Raw genomic sequence first — 25,676 nt, forward strand, 5'->3', positions numbered from 1 at the left:
AAGGATCATTATTTATTTTATTAGAAAATAAAGTGTTTATTTAAAGAACATTAAAAGTCCAAGGACTGGCATGGGAGCTGGCATGAGCAGAAATGAATCTCAGGCTCAACCAGGCTGGGTGTGGGTCTTGTCTCCACATAGTTGGGGCCTTGGCGGAGGCCAGGGTGGGACCCAGGGTCTGGCAGGAAGGCAGGGAGCAGTCAGTGAGCACCAGGATGCAGGGCAGAGCCGGGACCAGCGGGGCTGGGCAGCCTCTGCACACTCAGCAGCTCACCAGGTACATTCCTGTGGAGGGGGGCCATGAGGAGGGAAAAGGGGGTCCCTTACCCCTTCTTTACCCCTCACCCAATCCTCCTCAAAACACCCCTGCTGTTCCCACTTCCCCCTGGTCCCCCACAGCCCCTTATGGGGGCAGGAGAATGGGGTGGGGGTAGGAGATGGCAGCCCTTCTTGACCCCTCCCATTGCAGTCCTGACCAGCCCTCACCACCTGTGTCCCCCAACCTGGGTCTCCAAGCCCCAGCACCCACCCATCCTTCCCCAACACTCCAAGTGTCTCCCCCAGCTCCCGCTTGGGTCCAGCTCCAGGGGTGTACAGCAGTGGGGCAGGGGAGTACCTGTGGCGAACCTCCGCTTTACCAATGACATGCGGTAGCCACTGCCCACCAGCTCCAGGTCCACGCCCGACAGAGTGGTTCCCTCACTGGTGAACTGAGCAGCCACTGGGCTGGGTGTGCTGGGCCCTGAGCACGGCTCCCAGCTGGCAGATAGATGGCCAGAGCCTGGGGAGGTCTGAGGTCAGCAGGGCTCCAGCCCCAGTCCCACTGAGACCCAGGTTCCTCCTCGGCCCTACACCCGCACCCTCCGGCCTGTGGCCTCTGTCCTCTCCCTCAGACATCCTCTGTGCCTTGAATCCTTCCCCTTTGTCCCCACGGGGCCATGTGAGGTTTGCTAAGGAGCCCTCCCTCGGGGCTTCTGCATCTGCTGTGCCTGCCCCAGGGATGCCCTTTCCCCCGCTTTGTCAAAGCCCTTTCAAGCTTTCCTCAGTGCCCACGCTTCCCTGCCCCCAGCATGTCCCCAGTTCTCCCCAGTTTAAATAAGTCCCTCCCAGCTGTGACCCCCAAGCCCTCATGCACAACCATAACTCACCCCCTGCCTCAGACACATCTGGAAGCTTCCATAGGAGCCGCTTTTCTCCCAGGTTCCTGGCATTGAGAGAAACTTGGTCAAGTGTCCCCCAGAGAGGACACTGGGAGCAGGGGCCCAGCTCAGTTGCCTCTTGCCTACATGACCCAACAAACCAAGTAGGTCCCTTCCCTTGCCTCAGTTTTCCCATTTGTGAAACGGGAATAGGGTACAGAGCAGCTGGGCCCCAGGGCCCTCTATCCTTACAGCATTTTTAGATGATGCATTCAGTCTTTAAGTCTGGCTTTTCATGGCAGCTTCTACCTTTTGCGTAAAACAAAGGTAATGCTGTGCAGTGACTAAAAGCCCAGTGCCAAGAGCAGGCTGGTTTCAAATCCTTGGTGTGACCTAAGATAGGTGCCTTAGCCTCCCTATGCCTCAGTTCCCACTCTACAAATGATGGCACCTCGATGGACTGCTATAAGCCCTGAGCCAGTCACTGCATGCAGAGCACGTGGGACACACCTGACATATGTAGGAAGCTCCTGATGTTGTTATTATTGTTGTTAACACCATCCTTAGCTCTAAGCAAGGTGAGCTCATGGTGATCGGTTGGGCCTAGGACAGACCCCTTAGTTGCTATATCAAGGGGAGGTCTGGGGGTGTCACAGGAGCACCGCAGAACCTCCCTTGGTCTCCAGTATGCCCTTACCAGGTGGCCGCTGGCTGTAGGCGGACGTTGGTCACAGGCTCCCCCATAGGCAGCAGGATCTGGACATTGGTAAGTGGTGTGCGCACGGCTGTGGCACCGGTACGGTAGCTGTACTCCACCGAGACCTGAGTAAGGGTCTCCCCGCACTGCCAGCGGGCACTTAGCTGCAGAGGCACAGACTGGGGCCCCGGGCGGGAGAACTAGGAGGAGCAAAAGCAAGAACACGAGAGAGGCCATGGCCTGGGCCACCCTGTCCGGCCACACCACACACTGCTCAACTCCCCTGACCCTGCCTTGCGGCCCGCATTCAACCAACCTGATCCAGCACTGCATATGCAGCCCCAAGGGGACCATTTGTCTTTCCGGGACGACTGCGGATCAGAGCCTGCACTACACCATGTTTTCAGCAGAGGGCAGGAGAGTGCCTCGTTCTAACAAAGTAGGCTGCCAGGTGCCGGGCTCAAGATTCCGGAATGGGGCCGCTTCTCACTTACATAACGGTGCCATCTGCACTAGGGCAGGCCTGGCCCGACTATGAAGCCACCGTTCATTTCCTGCTCACCCTGCCAACCTCCCCCAGCTCCCCCAACTCTCTCTCGCAGCTACTCACCTCCGTTTCTGCCTCCCTTTCCCGCCCCTCACCCCTCCGCCCCACCCCCTCCATCCCCGCCCCTCCGCCTCGCCTCGCCCCGCCCCCTCCATCTCCGCCCCTCCGCCTCGCCCCGCCCCCGCCCCGGCCCCCCCCCTCGCCTCGCCCCGCCCCCGTGGCCCACCTGGTATCGTAACAGCACTACATTGTAGTAGGAGGCCGCTGGATTCTGCTCTGCCTGGCGCTGCAGGGCCTCAGTCAGCGCTGCCATGTTGAGCCAGAAGTCTTTGGTCTCAGGGTCGCTCTGGGAGGGGTCACTGTAGGGACCAGAAATAAGCACCCCGAACCCTCTTCGGGAGATGCCTTCCAAGCTCCCAGAGCATCCGACCTACCCCAGGGCTTTCTAAAGATGTAGATTCCCTGGCTCACCATGGGCCCAGCAAAGCAGGACCCCCAGGGGACGAGGAATGGGAAGCAGAGGAAGGAAGGAGAGTGCGGTTCAGAGCGGGGACAGCAACTTCTCAGGGCCACACAGACAATCCCAAGAGGCAGGGCAGGAATTCAGAGCTGGGGGCCCCTAACCCCCTCATCCACCTCTGGGACCTCCTGCCCCCGCCCCTATCCTCCATAAATACCTGAAGAGCAGGTCAGCATTGGGCTGGAAGTGCTCAATGGGGGCCGTGTGCAAGAGGCGGAAGCTGAGGACCGGCGGGGGTGGGGTTCCACTGAACACACGCACAATGCCAGCGGGGAAGGTCATGGTCAGCTCCCCAGTTACTCGAGCCAGGCAGCTGGGATGGGGGTCAGAGGACTGGGCATTGGTTCAGGCTCTGTCCAGCACCTCATCCTCCCATCTCTCCCGGCTCCGCGGCAGCTGGCGGCTCCGCAGAAGCAGCCAGGCCCTGACCACTCCCAGCACCCGGACCCCAGCCTCCTCCCTTTGAGTTCCTGTCTGGACAGCAATCCAGGTGCCAGAAAGAATCCACCCTGGGTTAGGAGGTAGAAACACCTTAGTTCTCTTTTCCCCTAGGCAGGAGGTTCAAAGCAACACATCCGTTTTATAACTCCTCAGCTTGGGTTTAAGGTATAATAGCCCCCTTTCTTTGTAGTTTGTTCTTATGGTGTTTTCTGCTGGGCACCGCTCCCAGATTACCCTTGGGCCTCTCTCAACTAGCTCTTAACCTGCCCCTCCATGGGCCTAGCCTCTGGTCTTGCTCCTTTTATTTTGATGCCCACACAGTAGCCTCGCAGGAAGTTCTCACAAGAGTTCCTCTAACCTGAGGCTACAGCAGTGCCTAGCCCTGCTCAAACACCCTCAGGACTGGTGCCTGATCGCTCAGCTCAGTGTTCAAGGCCCTTCTGTGGTAAAGTAGGTCATGAAACATACCTAAAGGTTGTCACTGCTGGAACCCAGAGGCACAGACCCCAGGGAGCCGTGTTTGCCCCTTCATAGCCTGAACTATCCCCTTTCTCTGTGTACCTGGGGCTGTGGCTGCGGAAGTAGGCGTGGACATATTCGGTGAAGGCAGTGGCCACAGGCAGGGCATCCTGGGAGCCCAGGACCACAGGGCTTGGGCCCCGGGAGACTCCTGGGGGTAGTGGGGAGGGATTGGGGGACAGACAGACAGAGTGAGCCCAGGTCCCAGGCTTCACACTGTCCCCTCTGCCAACGGGACCTCCACTGGACCACTTATCCATCCACCCAGACTAGATAAGGTGGAACCGAGACCGAGGGAGGGCCCCAGGGCTGCCCCCACGTACCATGTCCTGTCTGTGATGAGAAGCTGGGCCGTTCTAGGATAGTGCTGGGGGCCGAGGACCCCAGTGGTGAAGGACTCAGGGAACGAGACTGAAAGATAGACCAGGCTGTGAGGACCCCAGGAGCAGGGCCTTGATGCTGCCCCAGAGGTGACACCCCAGCCCCTGCCTTTACCCTACCAGATCTCCATTGCTGCGTGTGAGGGGGCAGGACACCTTCCTGGAGCGGGGTCTCCGGGGTGGAGCTGCCAGGCCCTCCCTGGCTGTGAGGTCAGTAGTTACAGGCATCAGGTCTGGGGAGAGCATGAGAATAGGCGTGACTGAGATGCTGCCCTGGGCCTCTCAGGCCTCCCCAGAGAAACAACTTAGTCAAAAATGGGAAGTCAGGCTTATTTTGGGGAGACACCTTGGGTCTGAAGTCTTGGAACTGCAGAGAAGGTGCCAGACAGGACTATAGACACTATTCACAACTCTGAGCCTCCCACACACCAGACTGGTGACCCAATAAGGAGTGAGCTCCCTATCACTGGGGGTATACAAGCAAGGGCTGGATGCTCAGGAGGCAGGCACCCTACAGGGGAATTTGACAGAGGGTTTTAATCTGGTTTTAGAAATTCCATGACCATCATCCTTTCTGAGAGTCTGAGGGTAACCTCCTACCCTGGTCTGTGTCTGAGTCTCACTCTTTAAAGTTAACCCATAACCTAACACCCAGGTTCCCCTAGCTCTCCGGCTTCCCTTGCTCTGCTCCATCTACAAATTCTTGCTTGCTCACCTCCCCACCACTTACTTACACCCTCTACCCCCTCCCCCAGGGTTTCTCAAAGGTACCAGTGATGTATGTCTAGGGCTGGATCATTCTCTGAGGGGGTGGAGAGAATGCCCTGTACTCTGCAGGGTGTCAACCAGCATCCCGGTCTCCACCCACTAGATGCCAGTAGTACCCACCCACCCCCAGTGGTGACACTGCCAAATGCCAAACTGGCCTGGTTGAGAGCCCAAGTTCTACAGTGAAGCTCAGATAGACAACTCGAGTCATCTGCATTTGGCAGCTCCACTCATTCCCCTGGTGCTCCCACGGGCCAGCTCCAACCAGGCTCCTTCTCCAACCAAGGGTGCTGCCAAGCACCGTCACCATTGCTGGGGACTGCCTGTGGCCCGGCCCACACTCCCTGACTCAGGGTCCCCGGGAGGCCCTCCACCCCAAGCCTAGGACTCCTCTGCCCCGTCGTACCTCCAGCCATGTCCCAGCTCCGCCCTGGGCCCGCCCCTCTCGCTGGGGGACCTCCCTCTGCCCCACTGCGCCCTCTGCTGGGAACACCCTTCCGCCTTGTCCCTACGGCTCTGTTCTCACCGTCAAACCTCAGCTCAGATGTGGCCTCCAGGGAAGCCCCACCCTTCTGAGCCTTCGTCAGGCACCTGTCACCACCTGCCTTATTAAATACCCGTATTATTACTGTCCCTGCACGCTCGGGGGTTTCTGACCACCTCGGCCTCAGCTGTGTCCCCAGCACCCCGTTCAGGGTCTGGCCACAACAGGCGCTCAGTCCTACCCCCGGGGCTCCGATAACTCAGAACCGGGGCCGCTGGACTCACCTCCTCCAGCCACGGCCTCCAGACCCCAGGGGCCCGGGGATGGGGCCAGAGGCTGTGCTGAGTCCGACAGTGGTAGGAGCCGTGTTCCTATCGACTCGGGGGGCGGCGCCCTACAGCTAAGTGGGCTCTGCGGGGTGCCCGAACGGGGGACCCAGGAATCCGGGGAGGGCCCGGGTGCCGCGTGGGACGGCGAGTCCAGGCCGGAGTCCTCCACGTTCTCAGGCGAGGAGGAGGAGAACGGCGAGGGGCTGGAGGTGAAGCCGAAGCTGCTGGAGCCTGGGGAAGGGAGGGGGCGGCCAGCTCCAGACCCCACCCACTCGGAGTCCTGTCCATTCCCCTGCAGGCCGCGCCCATGTCAGGAAAGGGTCCACCCCCATTCAAAGTCTTGCCCACCCCAGCAGGCCACAGCTCTGGTCACTGCCCCTCCCTTCCACGCTGCCCCGCCCATCCACCTGTTACTACCCTCACTCCCGCAAAGGCCCCACCTTCTCCCGGCCCCGCGCGCCCTCACACTGACCCCCAAAGGACCTCACAAGCTCCCTCCAGCCTCTCCGGCCTACCCTTGCAATGGCCCCACCCATTCTTCTGCTGGCCCCGCCCATGCATCTGAAGTTCCTACGCCCATCACCTGTAAAATCTTCGTGGTCAAAGGCAGACTCTAGGGGCGGCCCAAATAAGTTCTTGGACACCTGCTCATCGGATTGCAGCTTCTCTGTACAGCTGGGGACCGAGTGGACAAAACTGGTGGTTTCTATTGCTTCCATGCCTCCTCTCACTTCAGGGCCTTTGCACATGCTGTTCTTGGTCTTGAGCTCCCAGCAAACCCTGTAGTCACCTCCTTCTCCTATTCATTACTCAGCCCAAAGTCCCCCCCCGCCCCGCCACCAGCAGAGGCCCTCCACTGCTACCCCAACTACAGTTACCCACTCCTATCTTTCATCATTTAGTTTCTTCTTAGAACTTGGAAGTATAGAATATGCTCTCACTTAACTTGTTATTCTTAAAATCTGGCCAATTGGATGTGACTCTAAGAAGGGGGACCTATCTTGATCATACATCCCCAGACTAACCCCAGAGAACCCAGACTAACACGAGTACACCGCAGGCACTCAACAAATGTTCATCAAATGCATAAGTGGTCACTGAAAAATAGCAAGCCCTCAACCTCCTGCCAGGTTGAGAAGGGGAGGCAGCAGGGGAGGAGAGAGGAGGCAGGGATAGCCCCCACCTGCCCACTTATGTTGGCCCAATGTCCCACGCTGGTGAAACCCACCTGCTGGCCCTCGGGGCAGATCGAGGTCTCTGTGGCTTCCCAGCAGCATCCCCTATGAGAGATGCACCTCCCTTAGTCTTCCTATTGTCCTGCCTGCAGGGCTCCCCACTCCACAAACCAGGAGACTGTCCAGCCCACTGCCCACGGTGATCAGCAAAACAGGCAAAGGGATTTAAACTTGAGCCAACTTATCTCTAGGCCTTGGCTTCTTTCCTGGCCCCAGCTACCCCTTTCAGCTCTCAATTAATTCTCATGACCGTATAATGTTACAGAAGAGGGGACTGAGGGTCAGAGTGGTCTCTGAGAGACAGAGGGTCAAAGCAGTCTGCCCCGAATCACACAGCAGAGCTGGGATTTGAACCCACACCCACATTCCAGGCCCAGCCTCTCTTCCACATGCCCACCCCTCAGGCTACTCACGTGAAGAATGGCGTTTCATGGTGCCCTGTGGACAAAGGGGGAGCCATTAGGTCGTGGACAGCCAGCCAGCCCCACCAGCCGCATCGGGAGCAGCTGTCCCACACCTCACCCCTGGGCCAGGAGGGAGGATGAGGCTGCCAGCCGTGGCTCTGAGCTGCGCAGCAGCAGCCTCGGGGCTGTAGGTTGGGGCGCGGGCTGCGGCGGGCTTGATGTGCACATGGAACTTGCGGGGCTCCTCATCGTCAAAGTCAGAGTCACTGGATGAGAAGCGGGAGGGCTCTGCTGTATGTGCACCTGGGTTAAGGGGCCAAGCAGATCCCAACACAGGGTCTCCCTCCAGTCAGCCCTCAAATCTGTCCCTTCCTGCTCAAACTGTTTGTGGGCCTGTAAAATTCCATCTCTCACCACTTGCCACCCTGGCCTTGACACGTTTTTGTCACCTGCCCCCCAACTCTTTGCACAAACATGCTCTAGCCTAACTAGCAACTTCTATTCAGCTGCTAAACCCCATCACTGATGCCCCTTCTCCAGGGAGCCCCCTTGCCTCCCCTCTGGGGTCACCCAGCCCCGCTCTCTCCCTCTTACTTAGCCCTGACCCCACATAGCAGAAGACTGAATTTGAATCTAATTCATCCATACTGGTAGGTTTCGTGACACGCCTCCCTCCCCCCGCCCTGCAGTGTGCACAGAGAGGGCTTGCTAATAGTGAATGAATCACTGTGGACAGAGCTTTGTCCTTGCTGTGCCAACAAGTGCCCCCAGAGGGTGCCAGGAGGATATTGTTCTGGGTCGCATCAGGTTGGACAGTGAAACCTTCTTCATCCACCTCTGGACATGTCTGGGGGGATAAGAGGTAAGTCAGGCCCCCCCGAACCAAACCTCCCATCAACCATGCCATGCCCCTCTCCCATCTCTGGGCCCTGACTCAGACCTAAAAGCCCCAAAGGCAATAATGATTTTCCCACAGTGGGTAGACAAATTCTTGAGGGAAAAGAACGTGCCACTGCCCCTCCTGAGGGGGCAAGGGGTGAGGTCAAACTGAGGCTAAGGACATCAGGCCTCCCCCCATGGTCCGCAGGGGTTTGCAGCCAAGGTGGGATTTGAACTTGGTCCCGAAGCTGTGCCACCTCTAGGCCCTTGAGCTCCAGGCTTGGCTTCCAGGCTTGGGGGTCAAGGTGGGATTGAACCCCTCCCACCTGCAGCCTGGCCTGACCCCTCCCACGGCACTTACCACTGAATCAGGCTCCAGGGAACCTCTGGGAATGGAGAAAGAGATGTTAGTGTCAGCTTCCCTAGCTCATCTTGCCCCCTCCTCAGCTCCTAACATTGGACATGGCTCCTGGGGGTGGCCCTTGGGCCGCAATATTGTCTTGAGCTAGCCCTGCAGGCAGTGGGCGCTTGGGCCTTGCATGGGGCCAGGAAGTGAATTTGGAGTTTGCTGAGCTGGGGGTGTCAAACAGCTTGGGAGGGGAGGAACCCGGGAGCTAATCTGAAAAGCTGACCTGAGACGGTAGGAAATGTAGGGGCTAGCCTCATCAGGGAAATAAAGTGGCAAAGAGAAGAATCCCGGGCTAGCCTGAGCAGAGTTAATCCTGGATTAGCCTGGGGAAACATGGGCAGGAGGAAGAATTCGGTACTAGTTTGGATGGGGAGACTCTTGGGCTTGTCCTCGCAAAGTAGGAATTACTGGGCTTGATCAGGTGTCACAATAGCAGGGCTAGCCTTGACAAAGGGAGAAATCCTGGGCCAGCCTGGGTAGGGGTGACCCTGGGTGAGTCGGGACAGGCAGACCATGTCCAACCTTGGCAAAAGAAAGAATCTAGACTAGCTTAGGCAGTGGTAATACTGAGCTAGCCTGGGACAGAGGCACTTGTGGTCTAGCCTGGGTAGAGGGAATGGGCTACTCTAAGCAGACGACTTCTGGGATATCCTGGGCAGGGGAATGGATCTTGGGGTAGCTTGGGCCAGGGGTGGGCAGGGGTGCTTCCTCACACAGTGGCAGGCGGCTCCCGCTCCCGCCGGCTCAGTCCCGGGAGGCGAAAGGCCTTGGCTCCCCGCAAACGTTTCATTGCTGAAAACAGATAAGGGTGGCAGAACTGAGCCCTGAGGGTGCCCCCTTTCCATTCAGATCTGCCTCCCTTGCCCCATGGTCCAGGCTGGGCATCCAGGCCCAGACGTACTTGCCTTCCTGCAGGGCAGCTGCACTGTATGCCTCAAAGTCCAAAGGCCCTGAGATGGAAGAGATTGAGAAACTCAGTCCACTGGGGAGACTGGGTCTGACAGGGGTACCAGTACACCCTTGGCCACACAATAGCATCTGCGTCACACAATAGCTCAAGGCCAGTCAGGGTCCAGGGCATGAGCCAAGATGCTAACTCAGCCCCAGAGATGGTCATGACGGGATAGGCTGAGATTTCTGGAATGGTTGGGGTGGTTGCCACCCTAGGATAGGCTGGAAAGGGTGATGTCTGAGTTACTCCTCCTACTTCCAGCATTTCTGGGTGGGACTTGGGTGGGTTAGAGAAAGGGCCATGAGTCTGCAGTAAGCTAGGTCTCAAGTGTCAGGATGAGCAGCGGGGACTCTCTCCCAAGTGTGACAGGGAGCCATGCAAGGTATGTGAGCAGGAGCAGGGTGTGACAGATCTGCGGCCAGTGAGGGGCAAAAGTGGGGGCCCACACAAAGAGAGGTGGCCTGAGCTATAGAGACAGAAGGGAAAAAGGACAGACCTTAGCGACTGACTAGACTTGGGGATGTAAACTATGCATTCATTGAGTACCTACTGTATGCCAGGCACACACTTTGCCCTCTACCTGCATCAAATGACTGAATATTCAAAACACCATTAGGTGGGGATTATTCATCACTGCTTTCCAGATGAGGAAACTGAGGCTCAGTGAAGTCAAGACATTGTCCAAGGTCACACAGCAAGCAATGATGAAAAGACACAGACCCAGAACTGACCCCCAAACTTTTGCTCTCAACTCTTCCCTGATTCTGCATTTGGACATTTTCAAATTGGTCTTTTGCTCAACAACCCTCAGTGGCTCCCTTGGGCCTTCAGGGTAACATCTGAAGAGCTGAGCCTGGCACTGAAGGCCCCAGTCAATGGTATCTGGTTGTAAGAGATTTACATATAAGACCAGGCCTCAAATCCTCTTCCTGTATAGGCTGTGGAGTGAGGTTTGTCATCAGTGCACGTTTCCAGTGAGGAAACCAGGGCACAGGGAGGCTCAGCCTCCTCCTGCCTCTTGAGTCCTCTTCTTTCCCTGCAGCTGGGGCCCCACAGCCTAACCCCAGCAGATGTGCCGACTCACCAGGCTTCTCCCGGCCTGTGCCTTTGCTCTCTACAAATTTCCTCAGCAGCATCTCCACGCTGACGTTCTCTATATTCTGTTTAAACTCCTCATGCACCTGGGCCAGACGGATGGACTGTGTAACTGGGTAGGGCCAGGGCCCTCTTGCCCAGCACCCCCTGCCTTGTTCCCTAGCCCCAGCCCCACTCACCTGCCCAATCTGCACATGGGTGTCCTCCACCGAGTGGGCGTAGGAGGCCAGCAGGGCCTTCATGTGCTGCAGATGGCTCTCCTCCATGGCTTGGAAGCGCTGAGGCAGAAGGCGAGGGGCAAAAGGGCAGGTGGAGACCACAAGGAGTGGCCATTTGACCCAGCCTGACCAATAAGAATGTTCCAACCCCCTGGCCTCAGTGATTGGTTGGGGGAAAAGCCAATGAGAATCTGCTCTGAGACTTCTGCTGTAACTACAGGGAAAGAGACATATTCATACCCTGAGTCAATGAGTTGGTGGGATACATATGGGGGCTGCTGATGGCCATTTTGCTGCATACACACACACACACACACACACACACGAGCATGTCTACTTGGGAATGAAGCACACACACACACACACACACACACACACACACACACACACACACACACACACACAAGAGCATGTCTACTTGGGAATGAAGCCCACAGCAAGAAAATAGACTTGAGAAGCAGAGAGGAACAACTTCCTGCCAACACCAGTTGAGCACTTGGATCCAGCCGTGCCTGAAGCATTCCCCTCTAACTTTTCAGTTCCATGAGCCTATAAATCTTCTTAGTTGGAATGAAGGTTTCTATGACATGCAAAATCAGAGAACAAAAATTCTGATTCCTGATGCTGAGCTTCCAGTCAGCCTTTTGGAGGACACAGACCCAGAGATGTGCAGTGCCTTGTAAAAGTTCACATAGCTGGTGAAGAATGGAGGCTAGACCTGTCTTGTTCAAAAACCTCATCAATAATAACAGAAATAATGATATTAATATTAGTAACGATTTATAGAGTGGTTACTATGGGGCTGGTACTAATCTGCACACTGCACATACAGTGACTTATTTCATCTTCACAACAACTCTGTGAGGGAGGCACTATTACTGTCCCCATTTTACAGAAGGGGAAGCTAAGCCACAAAAATGATTTGACTTTTGAAATAATATCAACAATAACAATAGCAAACTGGCTCTAGAATTCTACAGATTGAAGCCTGTGACCCTAAGGCTTCTGGGGGCCAAAGGTTTGGGAAGTTCTGGACTTCTGAGCCCCCTAGCATCCTGGGCCAAGGAATGCGTAGTACTCCGAGTTAGAAACCCTGGTTCCTACCAGGGCTGAGTCCAGCATCTTCTGCTCAAAGTCTGCGCGAGCAGAGTTGTACTTTTCCACCAAGCGCCGCAGGCTCTCTGCTGCCTTCTTGGTCTTGGTCTCTGCCTAGGAGGCACAGGTAGGAGACAGGGTTGGGAGGGGGAGACTCAGGGCACTTCCCCCTCCTCCCAGTCCCATTACAGGGCAGGAAGACTTGTTGGGGTGCCACATGGAGGTTCAATGACATTTTACTTTCCCGTCAGGCAGCCCCTCCGCCCCGTGGCAAATGTCTCAGACCTGCATGGGCTGGGGTGGCTGGGGACCGGCAGCCACGGGCCCACCTTGTCCAGCTCCTTCTGGCTGGTGCTTTCCTTCCTCAGCCGCTCCTGGTCCATGCAGCGGCTCAGGTAGTTTTCGCGGGACTTGGGCAGGAGCTGGCTGACACCCGCAAGGACTTGCACAGCATCCGTGGTGCCCACTGCTTCCTCTTTGCACTGCATGGGGGTGGGGGAAGGGGGACTGTGAGTGCCATCTGAAGCCCCAACTGGGGAGCCGCGCTTGAGCAGCCCCTTGGGGTACGCTGTAAACCTCTCAGGTTCCCCAACTTTCTGTGGGATTCCAGGCCTTTTTGGGTTTTTTTTCTGAGTCTCCTTCTTCTAATACTCTATTAATCTCAACAATTCTAACTTTTTATATAGGTAATACTCACACATAATTCACATTTCACAAGTTTTAAGGGGTGAGCTCAGGAAAAAAACCTCCCTCAGACTCCAAGGGCTTGGCTTAGGAGTTCCTCATTATTACCCATACATTTCCAGAAATACTAACACATGGATAAACAAATGTGCTTGTTCTAGCCCATTTTTAATGACAAGTGGCAGCCGCCCATGTTGTTTAACTGTTGTTTTTTCCACTTAATGATTCATTCCCAAGACTGTCCCATAACAGCCCACAAAGAATTTCCTTGCCCCCCTCCATTTTTTAAGAATTGTGACAAAATACACATAACATAAAATTGTCCATCTTAGTTATTTTTAAGTGCACAGTATTTTGGGAGCTTTAAAACTGCCAATTTAAAAGAGCTCTGTAAATGCAAAGCATCTATGACTCTAGAATCATGAGCTTTGAATATTTGGGGATCTTGAGAATCTAAGGTTTGAATTTTCCAAGGTTCTAGGTTTGTTAGGAGTCTAGAAATGTCAAATAACAAGACCTGTAACTTCTAATGCTCTAGACCAGGGGCCGACAAACTTATCCTGTAAAAGGACAGATAGTAAATGTGTTTGGCTTGTTACGAACACTCAACATGTCTTGCAGCTTGAAAACAGCCACAGACAATATGTACATGAATGGGTGTGGCTATGCACCGATAAAACTTTATTTACTGACACTGAAATCTGAGTCTCATATAATTTTCATATATCACAAAATATTCTTTTGATTTTTATCCCCTACCATTAAAAAATGTAAAAAGCCATTTTTAGCTTGCAAGCTGTACCAAAACAGGTGGTGGGCTAGATCTGGCGTGCAGGCCATAGTTTGCAGCTCCTGGTCTAGAATTTTGGGAGTCTACAATTTGACCTGCAAAATGCTTGGGTTTGTGGGAGTCTGGGTTTGATGTTGTGGAAGTAACAGAATTCTCAGAGACACACATGAGGGGCTGGAAGCTTGAAGCATCCTTCTGGCCACTGGTGACCCCCACCCACCGGCCCGGGCAGTGCCTGCTGGCACACACCTTTTTGTGCATCTTGAGCTGCTCCTCACTGTAGCGCAGCACATCCTTGATGAGGTCCTGTAGCTTCCGAGTCAGCTCTAGGTGGCAGAGTGCCAACTTGTCGGAAGAGACACGGAAGACCTCCCAGAGTGGGGCGAAGGTCCTGGGAAGAGGTGGGCTCATACCCAAGGTCCAGCAGGCCCAACCCCCCAGAGGTACCCTCAGAGAACACAGCTGGCATTGGCTCAGGCACCTCCTGCGCAATGGGCCCTGCTAAGCATGAATATGTATTAGCTTATTTTATCCCCACTACCACTGTGCGAGGAGGGTCTGTGACAGATAGAAACTGAGGCACAGGGGGCTCTATAACTCAGCCAAGGCCCCTCAGCAAATGAACCTCAGAACTGGAATTTAGAGCCAGGCCCTGCCTCACACTGAAGGGCAGCCAAGAGTCAACCTGCCCCAACAAAATGCACAGGGCCTGCATCTAATTCCTCCATCACCATACGCAAGACCTTTGCCCCACGGCAGCCACAGGGAAGTTTGCAAATGGCAGTTGGGACCACATCACATCCCAGTTTAAAAGAAGTCACCTGTGTGTTGGGCCCCTGTGGTCCTGTCCCCTCTTCCTTCCCTTGCATCCCATCTCCACCTTGCCCAGCCTCTGCAGCCTTGCCAGCCTTGTTGCTCTTCCTTGAACATGCAGAATGCATTGCTCCCTCAGGGCCTTTGCACTGGCTGTGCCTCCTGTCCAGGTCTCTGTTCCCTGACACTCCCAGGGCTGGCTCCTCCACATTAAGATCTCAGCTCACAGAACTGGAGCTAAGGAAACCAGAGCCCACCCCAGAGGAAGCACCTGACCTCTCACACTCCTGTTTCATTTCTTTTCTAGCACTTTTCACCCCAGTGAAGGATTTTGTTTATGTTTGTGTGTGACATCCATTAATGGTTGTCACACATCCCGGATGTACATGGCATGGAGGTAACTGGGGATTTTATCTGTCTTGATTGCCACTCAGTCGCTGGTGCCCAGGATGGCATAGTATGTGCTCAGTAAATGTTTGTTGAATGAATGAATGAACTAGTGGGTGAATGAATGATATATATATTCCTCTGTTCAATTAGCCACATAAATAGGGGGACAACTCTGTTCTACATGTCACGTGTCCACCCAAGGGTAGGCTCCCGATGCCCCCAAGGCCCTGCGACCTTGGTGATTCCTACCCCACCCATGGCTCACTCACCCCACAGGGGTCCCATTGCTGGCCAGCTTGGAAAGTTTCGCCATCGCCTTTGAGTAGGTCTCCTCGATGGTGGCCCTGGGTAGGAGGTCAGGGAAAATATGGGGAATGTCCTGAGCACCCTTGAGAGAGACTCCACTCCCCTAGGCCTCAGTTGCCCAACCTTAAACATCTGGACAGTAGCTTCAAGGATAGTCCCTTGCTATGGGGGAGGCATTTTGGAAATTCCTAAGAGAGGTTTTTATCCTTAAGTAATATATTTTACTAGCAGCAATAGCAGTAGAACAGTAGGTAAAACATTTCTGAGCACACACTCTACATGCTTTCTGTAGTTTGCTTCATTGAATCGCAGGAGCAAACTCTTATGCCCTTTTCCCCTCTGGACAGACTCTGCTAAATGCCTACCTAATATCCACTCACAGTTTTTGACTTAATAGAACATTAATTTTGTTTGGGGCAGCAATGTGCCCAGTTAAAACCAATTATTTGGGGAGGACATGGAAGGTATTTTTTGATAGAGGCACCCATTTGGTGCCACATTAATGGATGGGTCTAGGTGCTGAAGGCCCACAAAATAAATAGTGGTCCCTGTCTTGTGCAGCTCAGATGGTCCCTCTGGACAGCCACAAAGAGAAACACCTGGTTATAATCATTTGGACTCTCTGCCTAGATTAAACAAGTGTTCACCTGCTGAGTAGCTGGGGAGCAGAAGGCTACCTTACAATTCGAGTTTATTATGTTTCCTGGGATATGGATGGTGGAGCATTTATATGGTGAAATGTAGATTATTTCATCGAATATGTGTTTTATTGTACACAGGACACGAGTTTGCGTTTTCAAAAATGTCTCCTCTAAGTAGGTCATATTATCATCTCTTTAGAAGGAGGCATTAGAAACCTGGGGATTGTTGTTGAAGGGCGCGTGGGGTTAACCGTGCCTCACACTGCAGGTTTCCAGGGCCTTCAAGCCCTTCCTGGCGCCCACAGGGATCTGGATCCTTACTGGGCAGTGGAGGGAAGCGCAGGGGGAGAGGAGAGAGATGGTGGGGCCTTAAGTGGGGGTGGCTGCGCGGACTGCAGGGCATGGTCATAGGGTGTGGGGGCCTCACCTCTCCCGGATGAAGTCTGCCAGCTCCTTGGTTGAGATGGGTCCCTGCTTCACGCTGTGATACAGAACCTCAAAACCATGGTTTTTCTCACCCTGCAGGGGATGGGGGTGGAGATTGAGAAAGGGGATGGAGATGATGTCAAGGTTGCCTAGCAACAGGGGCGTGGACAAAGGAAGCCAATCAACAGAAATCTATCCCCAGGGTTTGGGTGAGGCCTTAGCCAATCAGTCTGCTGCGTTTCCCCCCTGGTCACAAGGATTGGTTCATGGGCCTTAAGTTGGCCCAATCAGAGAGAAGCCTGGGACTTTCGTTCCATAGTTGAGGGAAAGATTTTCTCATTCTGCTTGTTGTGTCTTCCTGTCTCCATCTTTCTGTCTTTGTATCTCTTTCTCTCTGTTTCTTTGCATCTCTCTGCCTCTGTTTCTGTCTCAATCAGTCTCTTCCCATCTGTTTTATTGTGTGTATTTCCATAAATGAGGAATTTATACAGGTACAGGAGATACTGGAAGCCAAATGGAAACCATGAACTTTGTAAAGACATTGCATCTGAAAGGGTCCAAAAAAATGTGTTAAGTAAAGTTACTGGATCAAGCCAAACCTGAAGCTGCATTACTCCCACAATATTTTGCCTTTGCTAGCCATTATAACCCCTGTTGGTTAAATCACTGTAACGTGGTTTCTGTTGTCTTCAACATGGAAACTCCCTGAGATGCCCAGAGGAGGGTCTGGGTCTGACCCCTCTCTCAGGATGCAGCGATGTCCAGTTCAGGGTGGGGCCCAGAAAGGGTATTTGAGTTTGTTTAACAAATGAACAAATGAGTTATTCTGCTGTTACCTAGTGCTGGTGGGAACAGAGCCTCTACCCTGGTGCCTCACACAAAACCTCTATTATAAATGGACAAACAAAATCCCACGCCATAATGAAGGGAATGGGAAAATAATAAGGCAACGATGTTTTAAAGCTGGTTGGATCCTGTTGTACGTGAAGGGAATCGTGTCTGAACACTAAGCTGTCCATTAAAAAGGGAGACTAGCTGGGGGTCCAAGGGAACTGGAGACACGGAGCACCAAATAGGGCCTTGTAATCAGGACTAAAAGAAGTGGCTTGTGGCAAGATCTGATGTTATTTAATTCCCAACATGGATCACTGAACCAATGCCTTTGGCAGCACTCAGCAGGCCTTCTGGAAATGGTGGCTTCCTCCAGCCACCCCCAAACCTGTGGGGTTCCCCTCCTCAGTTACTTGCAAGCCTAAAAGCTAAAGCCAGAAGTCACTACCAGATGATCCTTCTTGCCACACAAATGGGAAAACTGAGGCTGAGACTGGGGCAGACCCAGGACAGCTCAAGCTCAAATCTCAAATCTTCCAACAGTCACTCTCATTGTATAATCATCAGTCACTCCTTATTGCCTACCAGCTAACGTCCAAAACCCTTAGCCTGGAATTGCCTTTCCAACTTCATCTCTCAGCTCCCTCTTGGCCTCATCAGCAAAATGGCAGGTGGTGCAAAGACGTGCTGTGCCTTACCTCCACTGCACCTTGGCCTGGGCCACTCCTACCACCTGGCTCACCAGCCTATATATCTCCTTCCACCCATCCTTCCAAGGCTCACTGCCAGGCCCACCTCCTTCAGGAACCTTCTCAGGCTCTCCTCAGACACCCACTGCCCTGAAAAGTCACTCTTGTTTCCTCTTGCTCTTCTGGAATATAATGTTTTATGTTCTCATGGCTGGACTCATACTTTGAAGTTTCAAGTGTCAAATCCTCCTTTTATGCACTGGGTCACTTTGGGCCAGTGACCTCCCCTCTTTGGCCCTCAGTTTCCTTGACCTACAAATGGAGACAACAGTAGCACACACCTCTTAATGGTCTTGGTGAGATGAGGCTGGTATGCTGGTGAACTCAGGGCCCCCTGCACAGTGCCTAGAGCCCAGCAGCCCCCTGCCTGCTCCGCCTGCCCTGCCAGGGGATCCCTGGGTGAGGCTGCACCAGGCACTGCCGCCCAGGCCAACATCTGGGGCTGACTCAGAGCCAACTGCTGGCCTGTTTCCCAGACTTGGCAAAGCCCCCAGCAGTATCTGCCTCCCTCAGACTGGGCTGGCATCCGGAGGTCCTAGGAGGGTCTGTTTCAGGCCTGTGTCTCCTGTCAGAACCTCTGGAGTCCAATCTTGACCCCATGCCAGCCCCAGAAGGATCTTCCAAACACAGCCTAACTATATCCCTCTCCTGCTCACACTTCCTCCATGGCTCCCTAGTGCCCTCCGTGCCTCTGGCCCTGCCGTGGCCCAGTGGGACTGGGGCATCCCTGTCTGGCTTGATCTCCCCTGATTGGAGCCTCCTTCAGGACAGCTAGGGTCTCAGTGTCACCCAGTAAAGAGCCACTAATACAAACAATTGATTAAAAGAAACATTGCAAGGGACAGCTATCCCAAGGGCACCCCCTAAGTCCTGGGGATACAGGAATTTCATCCCCCTTTCCTGGATGGGAAAACTGAGGCTTGGAGACAAAAACTAAGCTGCCCAAGGGTTTCTAGCAGAAACCAAATCAAATCCCAGGCTCAAGCTCTTATCTACTCTCTATCAGGGTATCTTTAGGTAAGGGGTGTGCAACGGGGGTGGCTTCTATTTCCTCTGCTGATCTGAATTTTCTGCAGCGAGCTTGCATACCTCATGCAATTAAAAAGGATTTAAAGTTTAAAGTGTAGGTGCTGCTGTCAGGGTTCCAAAATGTGGGTGACAACTGATCCTCAAACGTCAACCCCTTATACAGGGATGTCAACAGTGGCTCAGAGAGAGGCAGCCCCTTGCTGGGGTCATACAGTCATTCAAAGACAAATCCAAGGAACCTGACCCTTCGGGAGAAGACAGAGGTCGGCCTTTCCAACTGCCCTCCTTCTGCCCTCCCCGCGCAGGTGGCAAGGAGGTGTGGCCCCTTTAAGAAAACAAGTGCCAATAAGAAGAGCCCCAGCTGGGGAGGGAGCGGCCTGTTGCCAGGGGCAACCACTTGCCTAGCAACGGGCTCCCTCTCCAAGCTCCATGCTCACAACTGCGGAAGGGACTTTTTCTGCCTGGTCCTTCCTCAGCTCCCTTGTTCACATACCCTCTGTGGCTCCCCATTAGCCTGGCCTTGCAGGAGGAGTCCTCGCCGGGAGTGCCTTTCTTATATCCTGGAAAATCTCAGCCTTTAAAGACCACAGCAAGCATGGCTCTATGTCCTGGCTTCCCCTCTGGTTGCAAGGCTGGGTTCAGCCCTGACCCTGCAGGTCTGGAGGTGTCCGGCTGACTCTGTGTCCCCCAGACTGGGAGCTCCATGGGGTCAGAGCTGGGATGGAGCCTCTTGGGGACCCCAGTGTCTCCGAGAGTTGCTTGGGTATGGGGTGGGGGTGGCAGGGAGGAAGGGAATGAATGAGTGTAAACAAGTCTGCTTACTCAGCCCTCTTGGGTCATCGTATGTGGTCCTCACTGCATACAGCCAAGGGGTTAGGGGGCCTCTAGAGGTCAGATCAAGAAAACCCCCCAACTCTCCAGGATGGGAAAGACATGGAAATTCCCTGCCTGGAATGACTCTGGATCCTGAAGTTCAGTCTGGCCCTGGGATTGGGTCCTAACTCTGCACTTTCTTATTGGGCCACTTAAGGTAAAAGATTCCTGCCCTGGGTCTCAATCTGCCTGTTGTTCAAACTGTGAACTTGCCCAAGCTCAAAAGGCCCACGAAGTCTGGGGGTGTACATTCAAACCCAGCCTGACTCTTCCCACTTTAACTTCTACCCCTGTAGACCCTCCACTTGCCCAAGACTCTGCTGAATCTACTAGATCCCCCATCTCCATAAAACCCCCACAGCCCTTCCAGGAACCCCCTCCAAAATAAGAGTCAGTTTTACCCAAAAATGTTCTCCAAAATATGACATCCTGATGACCTCTGTGGAGACCCCTGCAGGCTCCTATCCAGTGCCTGTTTGAAGAGAGAGGCAAGTTTGAGCTGCAAAGTCATGGCCACCTTGGGCCTGAGGAGGGGAAATTCCAACTCTCCTCCCCTTGGAGGAGGAACTAAAAGCCCCAGAGTCCCTGCAATGATCCAGCCCAAGGCCTGGTGGGATCATCCTCCCATTCCTCCCTGCCACCCCCACCCCATACCCAAGTGACTCTCTAAGCAGTCCTCAGTCCAGGGGGTCAGAGCTACACTAGATGGAGGGATAGGGGCTGGGGGAACCCAGACTAGAGGAAGGGCATGAGAGTTGGGGTTTTTAAGCATGAATAGGAGTTCACTGGCAGGGGCTGCGTATTAGATGAGTCACTGCTTGGGTGGAAAAGCTCCAGGACATTCCACAGGTGGGAAAACTGAGCAGCCTCCTCCTTCCCCAAGAGGAAACCACTTGCCAGGGTCACACAGCTAGGAAGTGACTAGATTTGTACCCTGGGCCAGCTGAATCCAGATCTGAGCACTTAACTCCACACTGGACAGCTCCTGTGGGAGAAGGGTTTGATGAGAGATGGACCGTGATTGGCCACATGGGTCAGGGTCTTTGAAGTGTCCCCTCAGGAGCTCTTGAATCCCTCCATAACAGGCCCAGTCTCATGTACACTCCTGGGATGGAGAGCTCACCCCTCACCATGGTGGCACAGCTGACATTGGTGTCCCTATGAGTCCCAACCTTGCCACCCAGAGGCCAATGTTCACCTGGTGTCTGAGTCACTGTCCAGCTCTGTGCTTCAGTTTCCTCATCTGCAAAACAAGAGGAAATGCCTAGAAGGGGTTTTGCTGGGGGACCCCAGGCTTCCTTGCAGAGGGGTCTGGGCCAAGTCACTCAGTGAAGGAGGAACACTCGGTGTCCTTGGCACGTTCTGAAGACTGGGCTTGTCACAGGAACCGGCAGGCCTCATCCATAATTCATGACCCCGCGGGCAGCTCAGCAGCAGCCAGGTGCCCAGGAATTACAGTGGCAGCAGTGGCAGGGCTGGTGCCTGCAGGATTGGGAAACTCCCTGGGCTTCACTGGGAAAGGACCAAGCGAGGACCTTGGAAAAGGGTACCCCTCACTGAGCCTCAGTTTATCTAATCTTGAAAGTGACTTTAATTTGACCCATTGCCATCTATCCCCCAATTCCTTGACTTCTGTAAGTCACCTAGCATCCACCATTTGCCCATGAGGCCAGGACAATGCCAGGGTCCATGAAATGATCCTTCACAATCACAGCGTGGGGCTCAATCCCAACTTACAGATGAAGAAATGGAGACTTGGCCATGGGCCCTGAGGAGCCTCTAGTCTAGGGGAATAGAGCTGGATAGATATCCCATTTCTGCAGGGTCAGAGTTGGATGAAATAGGGAAACAAGAACTAGGGGAGCCTGTACTGAAGGACAGGTATGGGGCTTGGGGTTTTAAAGCATGAATAGGAGTTCACCAGGCAAAAAAAAAAAAATTTTGATTCAAGAAACATTCCCAACCACCCCTCTTGATGGGTAATGCTGGGGCCCCTGAGAAACTTCAGTTGCCAGTGCAGGCCCTGAGGAAACCCAGTCTCGGGGAGGGCATGCTTGGCTGAGATCCCAAGGATGAAGAGCCCTAAATTCCCATCTCATTTCTCAGTTTCTGGCCATGACCTAGACCCTGAGCATCTCCAAATCCCTTAAGGCTGCACTAACTGATATGGGAACCACTAGTCCCAGGTGGCAACCTCATTTTAAGCTAAGTAAAATCAAACAGTTAAAACCCCAGTTCTTCAGTTATGCCAGCCTTGCTTCCAGGACTCAGTAGCCCCTTGGGGCTGGTGGTCACCATATTAGACAGCAGAGATAGAGAAAGTTCTGTGCTGCTCTAGAGGACAGGGGATCCTGGGAGCCAGCAGGCCCAAGTTCCCCAGAAACTAAGAATCTCACTACTCTTTTTACAACTCCGATGAGATTGCCCCTCCCCCTGCCACATACATGGAGCGCCAGTATGTGTGTGTGGCACCGTGTCCCACCCGTCACAGGTACTAGTTCATTCATCCTTCACAACCATAGCATGGGACTCAATCCAAACTTACAGATGAAGAAACTGAGGCACAGAGAGGTCACTCACTATCTTCTGGTCACTGATTCTGTTCTTGGCCTGTGTGCCAAAGAACTCCCATTCAGAACCACCATATGAGGCTCTGGGTCTCCACGTCCCCTCTGCCCCCAACAGCTTGCCCCACCACTCATAACTGTAATGACAGTTAGGGTAGCAGAGTGAAAGGTGGCACCCCCCACAGGCCCCTGCCCAGCCCAGGAAGTGACACCTGCTATTTCTCCTGAACCCAGCCGGGCAGAGGGGCCTTCCTTCTGTTCCTGGGTTGGGGGGCCGAGGAGAAGGCCTCCTGGCAGGGCTGGAACTCACCGAACAGGGCAGCAAGTGGGGATGGGAGGCCCTGTCAGACAGGGAAGGCACCAGGAGGTAGCCACGCGGCCCCTGCCACTTCCGTGAGCACCGAGTGGAGGCCTGTGTACATGGGGGACAGGAAGCTCACCCTGCCCCGCCCACTGCCCAACCGCCACCTCCCCTCCCTTGCCAGACTAGCACCCCTGAGACCTTTCTGGAACCATGCAGGCCATGCATGGGTAAACTGAGGCCCCTGAACCTGGGGCCCCTAGTCTGGGGCTATTATTATCCAACCAGTAATAATCATGACAACAATTGTAATACAATAGCACCCACAGATTAAGTGCCAACCTTGGGCTAAGCATTCAACATCTCACCATTGTGAGGTGGGCTAATCATGCTTGTTTCTACAGAGGTGGAAACTGAGGCTCAGAAGGGGACTCTACACAGCCAGGGTTGCACAGTCAGTGAATGGCAGCAGTTAGACATGAACCCAGGCCCGCATTAGGACTTCTACAGGCCGCGGTACTTTTGCTTCCCTGGGTTCCTTCCTCCACGAAAGAAAAGAATTTAAACTATGTTTTCAACTGCATTGCCATAGAGGTGAGTATATTAATACCATATATTAAAATGTTTTCTGTGACTCCCAAACTCTTTTTTTCCTTCTGATCTTAAAAGAAATTAAAACATCTTCATGGACCTCTAAAAGTATTATGCTCAAGACACAGTGGTCTTTGCCTCTGATGGGGAAGTCAGCCCTGTTTGAACCCCAGTCTTGGGGCCTCCACAGGGCAAAGCCCAGAGATGGACAGGGACTTGCCCAGTGGCACACAGCTGATTGCCAGCTGATACAGACTCCCCCACCCTCTGGCTGCAGGAAGCAGGAACAGAGTCCTCTGGGGGTGTTGGACACAAGACCCAGGCCCCATCTAGAGATTCTGCCTCCCCAGCACCAATTCCCAAAAACCAGGCTCTGCGTCTGGTCTATGGAACCTGTGGGCAGGCAAAGCATAGCAGGAACCGCATCAGCAAAGAAATCAGGGCCTCTGCTGGCTGTCCCAAGCCCCTGCTCTCCTGCTGTGTGACCTGGGGCCTCCCCTGACCTCTCTAGGTTTCCAGGGGCCTAGGAAACAAGATCTGACCTTTTGCTTCCCTTGGACCCCTGATTTTGCACAGTAGGGCCAGGTTGGAGTTTTTGCTTCCTCGGGGACTGGCCTCTTGGCCGTGCTGTTTCAATGGTCAGCTCTGTCATGTGCTTCCTTCCCCTAGGCCTGGCCGCCAGGGCTGTGACCATTTACACAATCTGGCTTGATTCTCTTAACAGCACTTTGGGACAGTGTTTCAACTTGGCCATCACCCCATTGGGGAAACTGAGGCACATGCTCCATGTCACAGAGCAACTGAGCTGTAGAGCTTAGGAATTTTTCAGTCCACTGCACTGGTCCCCTCCCTTTGTTGCTTTGTTTGGCAAACACCTATTGAGCACCAACTGCGTACCTGACTGCCGGGTTCTGGAGACACAGCAGGCGGCACCCCTGCAGGCTCACCTCTCTCCTTTTATTCCGGTCAGCTGTGACCCCATTTACGATCATAAATATTGTGATTAGTATTATAATGATCATGTCTGTATTTACAGTTCCCATCCTCCCACAGTGTTCCAATCTTCCAGGAGGAATTCAGCCCGTTTCACAGAAGGACACAACAAGGTGCAGGGGGCTAAAGCCATGATACAAGAGACAGGGAATAGGCTTGCCTGAGACTTCCACTTCCTCCTGCCCAGGACACCACCCAGGAACTGGCTCGCCCCTGGCGTGGGTGATGGTATGTGGGTCATGGTATGCCCTGGGCAGTCAGATCAGGTTGTTCCAATGATTGCAGCTTGATAATCTGTTTTACTGTTTGGCAGAGTGGCCTTTCCGGAAATGCAATAGCGTGACCATCAACCCATTTTGAAGTGCAGTAAACTGAGGCTTAGGCCAGCAAGGCATGTGGTGCAAGGTCCCAAAACTATTGCTTTCTCACCCCTCAAACCACTGACATCTTAAGCAGAAGGGTGGAATCACAATCTGTCAAAAGATGGGGTGGGTGGGTTTCAGAATCTGTAGATACAACCTCTTAAACCCACAACCCCATTTGCAAAGGGGAGAACTGAGGCTCAGGGAGGTGCTGTCACCTGCCCAAGGTCACCAGTGAGGCGGTCCAACCAAAGCGGCCTCGTGGTCCCACAGCGGCTGGGGCAGGCAACTCCTGGTATCTGAGGCAGATGGAGCCCCCCCCCCGCGCCGCCGCTTCCCCCACCCTCTTCCACACCCCACTTGCAGTCAGCCTCCAGCAAGATCCTAATTTACCTCGATTTATTTTAATCTGCAGGAACAGATGCTCACTGCCCACCCCACACTGAGGCAGGGACCACCCCCAAGTTCACTGCTTCAGGCCCTCCCAGGCCTGGCCTGGCCAATCCCTGCCAGGCAAGGGACCCCACATTGACCCCCTCCCCAGAATTTCAATTTGGGGTCCCTGCAGAGTATGCCAGTGAAACGTCCCCACCCCATCCTTATGTAAAGGACTGGGATAGTACAGACTAGAGGGAGTACCAGGGGACCCCCAGTTCCTCCACCAAGCATGGATTGGGGTACACAGTGGAGAAAAAGGGAAGGGGGTTCTTCCTCTCTGTCCCAAGGGTCTGCAGGCCTGAGCTGGGAAGAGGGAAACCGGGGGTGGTCTCCACTTGGGCTGTCCTGGGTTCCAGGTTGGAAGAGGAGCTGCGCCCCCATCTTTGCAACCCGGGAACCTAGACCCACATCCAGGCTTAGAATAAAGGGATTTGGGGAGGGGTCTGGCGTCACAGCCGTTCCCCTGCACGGTCTGGTTCTAGGCCAGGAGACTAGGGACCTAGAGAGGGGTGCCTATCTCCCTTCGCTGACTCTCGATTATCACTGTAGGGAGGCCGGGTGCCCACCGCGCAGCCTCCCACCCCCGGTCGCTGTCCCGCACGCCCCGCCTCGCCTTTGCACCCCATGGCCGCGGGGGCTGACCGGTGTGGTGTGCATGGGGGCGCTGCGCGGGCCTGGGGCCTCGGGGGGGTTCCCCGGGACAGCACTCACCTCCCAAGCTCAGACCGAGCCCCGCGCTCGCCTCCACCTGCGGCTTGGTCTCTGACACCCGAGCCCGCCC

The 25,676-nt window shown here is 54.2% G+C and overlaps 1 protein-coding gene across 12 annotated transcripts; it reads right to left on the bottom strand.

Annotated features, from left to right (window-relative positions):
- Window positions 1-25,676, bottom strand: FCHO1 (FCH and mu domain containing endocytic adaptor 1). 12 transcript variants are annotated; one of them, XM_073220141.1, is made up of 31 exons: window positions 25,607-25,633; window positions 24,000-24,072; window positions 22,189-22,253; window positions 20,842-20,886; window positions 20,577-20,628; window positions 20,045-20,115; window positions 16,163-16,254; window positions 15,058-15,132; window positions 13,835-13,976; window positions 12,441-12,593; window positions 12,121-12,225; window positions 10,978-11,076; window positions 10,788-10,902; window positions 9,657-9,701; window positions 9,465-9,543; window positions 8,704-8,728; window positions 8,250-8,310; window positions 7,582-7,757; window positions 7,473-7,497; window positions 7,053-7,104; window positions 6,408-6,499; window positions 5,780-6,055; window positions 4,364-4,476; window positions 4,187-4,274; window positions 3,906-4,014; window positions 3,061-3,216; window positions 2,610-2,742; window positions 1,837-2,036; window positions 1,149-1,204; window positions 617-781; window positions 1-285 (listed from the first exon to the last, which is right to left on the bottom strand). In XM_073220141.1, the coding sequence occupies exons 6-31, from the start codon at window positions 20,069-20,071 to the stop codon at window positions 263-265; spliced, it is 2,682 nt and encodes an 893-aa protein (XP_073076242.1). In that variant the 5' UTR covers window positions 20,072-20,115; window positions 20,577-20,628; window positions 20,842-20,886; window positions 22,189-22,253; window positions 24,000-24,072; window positions 25,607-25,633; the 3' UTR covers window positions 1-262. The 12 variants fall into 12 exon arrangements, with proteins under 12 accessions (XP_073076242.1, XP_073076241.1, XP_073076237.1 ...); XM_073220140.1 differs by lacking the exon at window positions 24,000-24,072 and having other exon boundaries at window positions 25,607-25,656; XM_073220136.1 differs by lacking the exon at window positions 20,577-20,628 and having other exon boundaries at window positions 25,607-25,625.

The sequence above is a fragment of the Manis javanica genome, chromosome 13 (genome assembly GCF_040802235.1).
Source record: "Manis javanica isolate MJ-LG chromosome 13, MJ_LKY, whole genome shotgun sequence".
NCBI lineage: Eukaryota > Metazoa > Chordata > Mammalia > Pholidota > Manidae > Manis > Manis javanica.